Source organism: Cryptomeria japonica, chromosome 3 (genome assembly GCF_030272615.1).
Source record: "Cryptomeria japonica chromosome 3, Sugi_1.0, whole genome shotgun sequence".
NCBI classification, from domain to species: domain Eukaryota; kingdom Viridiplantae; phylum Streptophyta; class Pinopsida; order Cupressales; family Cupressaceae; genus Cryptomeria; species Cryptomeria japonica.
This window is the reverse complement of record NC_081407.1, coordinates 181,756,032-181,764,990: the sequence shown is the minus strand read 5'-3', so window position 1 is coordinate 181,764,990 and position 8,959 is coordinate 181,756,032. Positions and strand designations below refer to the sequence as shown.

The 8,959-nt window shown below is 37.3% G+C and overlaps 1 protein-coding gene across 1 annotated transcript; it reads right to left on the bottom strand.

Annotated features, from left to right (window-relative positions):
- Positions 1-653: 653 nt before the first annotated feature.
- Positions 654-3,762, bottom strand: LOC131037377 (protein indeterminate-domain 4, chloroplastic). The gene is made up of 3 exons (XM_057969503.2): positions 3,002-3,762; positions 2,481-2,877; positions 654-2,305 (listed from the first exon to the last, which is right to left on the bottom strand). The coding sequence occupies exons 1-3, from the start codon at positions 3,246-3,248 to the stop codon at positions 1,018-1,020; spliced, it is 1,932 nt and encodes a 643-aa protein (XP_057825486.2). The 5' UTR covers positions 3,249-3,762; the 3' UTR covers positions 654-1,017.
- Positions 3,763-8,959: the final 5,197 nt, after the last annotated feature.

The window sequence follows — 8,959 nt, the reverse complement described above, 5'->3', positions numbered from 1 at the left end:
TACAGAAGACTCTCTCTTATTCTTACGCCAAAGGCAATAAGAATTTCATCCAGAAGTTGTATTGTAGCCAAATTTTACAATTAGCCCATCATCATTTCTGGATTCAACTGTGTCAAATTTAATTTGGATTACGGAAATGATTCAACTGTGTAAAATTTATTTTAGATCACACACTCCTTGATCCATCTTCAGCTTAAGAGAGCTAGAGGACAGAATTCAACAATGTTGATGGGTTGGGTTTTGAACGATATGATTATTTGCCATATTCACATAATAGGGAGCAGCCAAACACCGAGTCTCGTTAATTTGATTTAGATCACGGATCATCAAGATAAGAGAACTGAAGGAGAGAATTCAACACAGGAGATAATTCTAACAATGTTGCTGGATTTGATGGATTTTGAACGATATGATTCTTCGCCACATTCACCGAGTAGGGAGCAGCGAAAGATTTGAGTCTTGTATACTTTTTAGATCCCGATATGATATAGAACATAAAAAATCTATCTACATTCTGCAACATATTAAACAGTAAGTTTGCTACTTAAAAGACAGACAATGAGCGATATGAGAAGAAAATCATACGAAAAGTCACAGTGGTTGAAAGAGAGGAGCTGTATTGCTGCTTCTTCAGTCGTTCAGTAAGCAAAGAATGAAGGATCAAAACAGTAGTAATATATATAGCAAAAAGAGAGGCGAGAAAGAGATTTGCATTTGCAACCGCGTGTGCTCTAATTTACAGAACGTACTTTTTTACTAAGTAAAAAATTCAAGAGGGTTTAACTTACCAAACGAGCACTGTTTGATTTCAGCCGCAAGGAAGAAGAGAGAAAAAAAAAACATAAGGGGAAAAAATGTTTACAATCTGCAGCTAGTGCTACAGCATATAGCTCTGAATGAAGGGAATTGAAGTTACATACCGAGTGCGACTCTTAAAACTTATTATCCCGTTTGTTCGGTCACCACTACTTCGCAGAGGCGGCCCTATTTCCGTCTCTCCTAAAATTTAATTGATTGCTATGAACTATCCCATGACTTTACCGGCGACTGCACCAGAGACTCTACAAGGCCAGAGGCGGCGGCGCCGCCTCCTCCTCCTGCACCTCCACCTCCTCCTGTCCCAGCGTTCATGGACGTTATCATGGCCAAGTCTGTGTGAGACAATGTCTGCCCGGAAGGCCCCAACCCCAAAAAATCGAGCGTTGTGGTGGGCTTCATCTGCAACTCATCTTTATTACTGATATTAATTTCTCCTCCTTCGGACTTAACTACTCCAAGAGCGGCAGTGCCGCCGGCATCGCCATTGGGGAAAAGCGGCGCCTGCAGAAGCCCAGTCAGACTCAGATTTCCCGGCGCAAAAAGCCCCAGGCTCCCTCCCCCGCCGGCGGCACCAGACAACGAGTTCATTAGCTCCTGCATACCCATCTGATTGTACGACACGGATCCACCGCCGGCACCACCTGCACCTGCACCACCAGCCTGCATAGTGGGTCCCCCTCCTGTACTGCTACTGCAACCGGCTCCCTGCCAGTTGTGGTTCGAGCTGTGATGATGATCATGCCCGCCAGACAGACCAAAGCCTCTCAGCAACGACGAATTGCTGCTCGCAGTCGCACCCATCTGCGCAGCCTTCTGCAACAACGCCGTGGCCGACATATGCGCCGAGCTATTGCTATTGCTCACACCCGTTTGCTGTGCCTGGTGGCTAAAAAGACTGCCACTCCCACCCCCACTTACAAACGCACCACCGCCACCGCCACCGCCACCGCCCACCCGGGAACCAATCAGTTCAGAGTACGCACCAACAGCATTTTGTGGCTGCAACCCACCGGCTGCAAGCAGAGTGGAAAAGATGTTTGGAGGGGCCGGTGAAGCAGAAGAAAAGAAGGGAAACGAATAGGTTCCGTCAAGTACATTGAATTGTGATGAAGTTGATGAGGGAGATGTCTCTAATGGAGGCCCAGGTCCTGGACCGTGCCATAATGACAGCTTGGGTCCCGATCCGCCACCGCCACCGCCACCGCCACCTGTTTGGGCCTGTGCCCAGGCAAGCGGTGGCGGAGGAACAGGCGTTGATGTGGTGGAAGAAGGCGGGCACAGAGGTGGAGCAGAAATTTTCACATCTGGTGCAGAATCAGGACAAGCACTTGCCGACCGGCTGTTGTTATGGTCACCACCGGATGATGAAGAATTCGTCCGTCCACCGACGGACTCACCCGGTCCTGGCTGTGCATTAACCGTAGCCCGGGCACTTTCCTCAGCGAGCGCATCACAGAAGGCCCGGTGAGTTATAAAGCTATCCCTCCTGCACATCATATCACAACGCTGTCATCACCCTGACATGGAAGAAAAGAAAAAGGCAGACACCAAAAGAAAACTTCACACATACCAAAACCCGTAGAAAGCCCAATCAATCTACCTCGAAACGAAACGAAACGAAACGACTCTCGGACCGGTTTGGTTTGCTTCAATTCTCTTACCTGGAAAAAAGGGTGCCGCAATCGCAGCGGTATTCTCTGGTTCCGCAGGTCTTGGAATGGGCCTTCCAGTCGGACTGCACGGCATAGCGCTTGGAGCACTTGTCACACTTCCACTTCTTCTCGCCGTGCTTCCGGCAGAAGTGCTTCTTAATACCCGTAAGGTCACCCAAAGCCCGTGACGGTTCATGGTGAACGCATGTCGGTTCCGGGCATATGTACACCCTCTTCCTGATCTCCTTGCTCGTCCGCTGCCTCAGCTTCCACGGCAGGTTGTGGCCCCGCCGATGCAACTGCAGATTCTGATCCCGCTGGAATCCCTTATTACAGATTTCACACACGAATCGGTTCGTTGCCATCAGAGTCTTCGGCGACAGTGCAATCACCTCCGCATCCGGGTCTGCACGCACAACACACAATCAATTCATTCCATCCCAAATCAAATTAACCACCAAAAACCCCCTAAACTAGAAAACAAAACGAAACAATTTCTCCCATCCATTAACCATTCTGTACTTCTTTACCAGGCATTCCGGGAAGATTTCTCTTGCGCTTCACCCCCACACCCGCCTGCTGCCCCGAATTACTGTTATTATTCCCATTATTCCCTGACGGCGGCTGGTGCCCGCGATTTGCAGAAGAAACACTGGCCTCACCAGAGGCCGAAGTGACATTGGATTGCGTCTGCTGGGTCATGCTGGTTCTCTCCGAATTGTTGTTATTATTAGTATTATTCCACCCGGACGAAGAACCCGGGCTTCCATTCAACATCACGGGAAAAACACCAACACCAAAACCAACAATTAAGCCCCCGCCACTGTTACACTCCAATCTTCTACTCCTCTGCACGTTTTAATTCCACTCACAGACTTTGACTCCCTTAACACCCAACCAAAAGCATTTCTACTCTAAATTCGTGCTACCAGACCCACGAAATCCACAGCATCCACCTGAACACTAACGAACTACTCCTACCCAAACCCAAAACAAAAACAAAAAAATTAAAAAACAAACAATCACACCAGATTGCTGATTCGATTCAACAGTTCCTCTCATCTACAGAAAAACCCAAACAAAAACTCAAAAATCCAAAAGACCCACCCATTTCACTCCAGCCCACTGCACACCCGGACAAATAACAAAGTCGAAACGAGCCCGAGAAAAAAGACAAAGAAGAAGACGAACTAAGGAAACAAAGTATCAGTCAGGCAGGCAGGCGGCTCCGCGTTCTCGCTCAACCCTGCTACATATAATTAACCTCAGGTGCACTTCACTTCAAGTCAAAACAGATTAAATCCAGAATAAAATAACAACAATCAAATTCAACTAAAAAAATAGAAAACGAGAAAAAGCAATGTGCACAGTGCACAAACTAACCCACCCCTGCCCAACCAGGGTTAGGGCACATAACCACCAACCACACGTCTCGAATCAAGCCTTTCAATCTCACGTCACTCCTCAAATAATTTATTTATTTATTTAAATTCTTTCATTTTCAATTAAACTCTGGTTAAGCGAAATAGGTTCCCGGGTTGTTCGGCCGCAGAAGGGCAGAAAGTTGGTCAAGATTAGGGCAAGTTTTTCCATGTTACGTGTTACGACTAGACAAATTTTCTGACCAATAATTATTACACATAATCATTTTTTTTGCGCTTAGCAGATCTCCGGCGTCCACGTGAACTATAAAAATAGAATATAAAGGGCTATGATTGCAGTCGGTTTGGTTAACGGCGGGCGGTCAGAAGATGAAAGTCTCTTATTACTTGTTAGAATTACTCAAAGCGGTCTGACCATCGCGGTTAACTCGGTCAGTAACGGTAACTGAACTCTGGTTAAGTTGTCAGTAAGGGGGGGATTAGAAATGTGAAGAGCTTTTGTCGCTTCTGCCTTGTTTTAATATTCTATAAAATAAAATAATGAGTTAAACCAACCTAATACGCCTCAAAATCAGGGTCCGGGGGGAACAGGAACCCATACGTTATGCTAGACAAAGTCTTTGGCGCTATCCTAATATATCATTTTTTATATAATTTAATTTTATTGCTATGCTTTTTTTGTTTCCTAGTTGTAAAATGTCCTCTTTACACTTTGGTTTATCAATAGGCCAAACTTGGCTATTTAGACAGGTTTAAAAAGTGCCTTTATGTTATGACCTTAATACTGGATATGCACAGCACGCCATACAAGACCAACAAAGTCCACTTTATCATACACACCTTTATTTTCAATTTTAAAAACTTTTCATAGAGAGCTTATTTGTACAAGAATTTTTTAAATTTAATTGAAGGCTTTCCTTAGGTTAAAATGGTTTCAAAAAGTCGCGAAAAGTCAATAATACGAAGGTTAGTCAAAAATTAGATATTGTTGATCGTGATCAGCGGAATTAGTTGCGGTTTTGATTTTTTAGAAATTTTTGAAAAAGTCAATAACACGACCGTTTTGGACTCAGTTAGTCGTGTCATCTCGCTAGGTGGTGTGCACTGGACTTCCATCAAAAATAAAAAAATATTTTTTTAAGAGTAATAATTGTGAACAAGTAATAATATACAAATTATTTATTTTAGATTATAGGAAATAAAAAACTTTTGATAGAGAGTTCAATTGTACAAGCATTTTATAAAATTTGTTTAATATCTCACTATTGAAAACAAATAAATGTGTTTATTTAAAGGTAATAATTATATACATAACTATTTTAGATTATGTGAAATAAATAAAAAAATTTCTTCAATCTAATGACTGTGAACAAGTAATAATATACAAATTATTTTAGATTATGTGAAATAAAAAAGGTTTCTATAGAGAGTTCAGTTGGAGAAGCATTTTATAAATTTAGTTGAATATCTTACTTTTTCTTTTCAATTAAAAAACTTTCCATAGAGAGCTCATTTGCACAAGGATTTTATAAATTGAGTTGAATATTTCACCTTACTATTGAAAACAAATAAATATGTTTTTAAGGGTAATAATTGTGAACAAGTAATAATATACAAATTATTTTAGATGTGAAATACATATTTTTTTTTCTAATTAATAGTTGTGAACAAGTAATAATGGTAATGGGATGTTCGAAACTTCTAAAGTGACATTTGTGTTGTCATGGCTAATGTGGCTTCTTAGTTGAATGTGTTGAATGGGGAGGAGATCCCTTGTGAGCTCCATCTTCACAACTTCATTTGTAATTTATCAAAAAAGAAAAAATTGTGAACGAGTAATAATATACAAGTTATTTTGGATTATGCAAAATAAATACATTTTGAAATAAATAAATATATATTTTTCTAATTAGTTAGGATTATATTTGTGAACGAGTAATATACAAATTATTTTAGACTGTTAATAAAATAAATAAGTTGTCTAATTTGATTTTATAAGTAGAGTAAAGAAATGTAGAAATCATCTTAGTCGGTGGCAATTCATTTAAATAGATATTTCTCATATATGGTTGTACTTTTATTGCTCTAAATCTATTTTTATGTCAAAAAGGATATTTTAGTTTTGTTCCTTATTAAGCTTACTCTTTTTTACTTAACAACTAATCATGTATGTCACAAGAAATTACCCTCTTAGGATGATCTACATTATTTTTTAAATATTGAACAAAGAAAATTTACAAATAATAGAAGCTACCAATAGGTAGTTAAAGAGAATAAAAATGCAATTCAATCCATACAACTAAGCAAACTAAACAAAGATCATACAATCGACAATGACTTAAACTTATGCTATGTTACAAGAAATTACCCTCTTAAGATTATCTACATTATAGAAATGACATATGGTAGAATGGGAGATATTTGTTTTGTACTTTACAAACATGACAAATGGTAGACCGAGAGAGTTTTTATACTTGCATTTATTATACTTGTCACTTTTTCAAACAAAGGTACACATGTCATATTGTTACATGTGGCCTACCTTTGATGGTACAATAATACATCTCAGATACAAGGGGAGTTCTAAATCTATTTTTATATTGTAAAGGATATTTTAGTTTCAATCATTATTAAGCTAAATCCTTTTGACTTAACAACTAATCATATATGACACAAGAAATTACCCTTTTAGGATGATCTACATGTTATAGACATGGCATATAGTAGTAATGATAGATACTTTATATACTTGCATTTATTATAATAGTCACTTTTTTAAACATAGTGTACACATACAATATTGTTATGCATGGCCTACATTTTGATGATACAATAATACATCTAAGATACAAAGGGGAGTTTTATGCTAGCATTTATTCTCAACAACACACTTTTTCATATAGATTTGTCATTACATTTAATATAATATTTGGATACATATTTGGTCATATCATTGCTCATACACCCCCATGAGGGAAAGCATACTTTTCTTCATAACCATATAGGGGAGAGGGACCAATAGGTGATAGGGGTACCAATAGATGTTATAGTACATGGACACTTTTAGACCAATAGTGGTGCCCTAAAAATGTCATGTCAATGCTTATCCCCAAAAAAGTACCTCTAAAATTTAAAAAAAAGCCCAATGATGTGATGCCACATCAGCACACAAGTAAACATGACTTAGTGCACACCTTTAGGTCTTCTGACAATTTGGGACCATTTTGGACACCTTCACAAAAATGCATGCTGATGTGGCATCATATTTGACCATGTGTACTTGAAATTTTGTTTTTAAGTAGCAGACTTGACAAGTAAGCTGCTATGTAAAATTGATTTATTTTTTAAATGTCCACATATGATTTTGAGAAGTGTGAAGTTAGGGTGAGCATGTTCTGGCTCCTCTCCCTCAATTACAAGATATTTGATGATTACCAAGCTTATATTTCCTACTAATCCTACTTACTCGTGTCCTGCTAACCATGTTGATATATTAGGATACATGTCTTATGATGATGTGCTTATGATGATTATACTTTTCCCTAATGTTTATCATATGAATATCTCACATTTATTTGTACTTAAAAAATCATTGTCTAGCATTTATTGGTACTCTCATTTATGACCCTATATGGGGACATATTTCTTCATTTTATTCTACAAGTTATTTGAACCACATCTTATTAAATAGAGTATAGTCTTATATTATGATGATATCTTTGACTTGTCTCACATTTTGGGTTTATCATTATCACATCCTTTTACAGATATTTTTGTTTCTCCCATTTTCTTGCATTATATGGCATGCAACTAATTGGAGGGGCCATATCAAGTCACTATTTGTTCCTTTGATGAATATGGTTACAAATGATTAGCTTATGATCATTAATTCTAGGTTGAAGTATGTTCCACAATAGTTGTAAGTAGTATCTTATTAGTTGCTATGAAAATCTTACAATTACCCCTCAATGATGCCTTATAGTTACCCCTCGATAGCATGCAACAAGAATGGACTAAAAAATAAAATTAAAAAAATGAATGATAGTATAAACCCAAAATATTAATCTATACTCTACACTCGGATGAATATTTTGTTCGTAAAAAGTTTAATTGTCCTTTTTTATAATTGTCCTTTTTATAATTGTCTTTTTTTATAATTAGAAATAAAATTTACAACTAAACAACAAATTACAAGTTTACAATATTAAATACTTTGTTGTACCAAATTGATGAGAATGACTCATAACTAAAGATGAATTGCAATGTGATACTAACAAAATTAGAAAGATCTAATTTTAGAGAATATGTGGAAACATTTTAGAGGTTTTTGCCATGGATGCTAGTGTGTCACATAAACAAACATCACATTGCATTACCATCTGACCTTGATGTGAAAAAAAATGTGTTGTATGATATAGAACAAGTTCTTATATGAAGAAGAAATAAAAAGAGAGCTCAAAGCATAAAGAGGATATCTAAAAAATGAAAATGACAATGATAACTAACCATTTAAATACTTGAATGAAAAACTAAATAAAAAAGAAAAAATGTAGAATAATGTCACCAAAGTATACTTCTCTCTTCAAAATGAAACCTAAACACGGAAGAAAAAGGAAATTTTTTTTTGGTTAGATGTTAGAGGGGCTTGTGTTTATCAAACCCCTATTTTGGTATTTCTACCTCCACAATTGAAAACAAAGATATGATTGCTTTTGTGGACACCTATAAAATGATTAATGCATCTCCTCATCATTTTTCTTAATTATTATTATTTATTAAGATAGCACCATTTCTTCATTCATCATTCAAATTTGAATTTTTCTCCATTTTCATTTTAATTAAATATTTTTAACTTATTTCACTAATTATTCATTTCTTCCATATTAATTAAATAATTTTAATTATTTAATTAATTTATTAGTTTTTCCTATAGACACTAAAAAATGGTCAAAGCTTGTGTCTCCTATTTTTAAGATGTCTTCTCATTGTGTGTTTGGTCTTTACTATTTGTCGATGTTGTGTCATTCTTCTATCCTTCAATTTAATCATTTCTTGTCCATTTCTTATCATTTTGACCTAAATCAACCTTTTTAATGTCTTGATTAA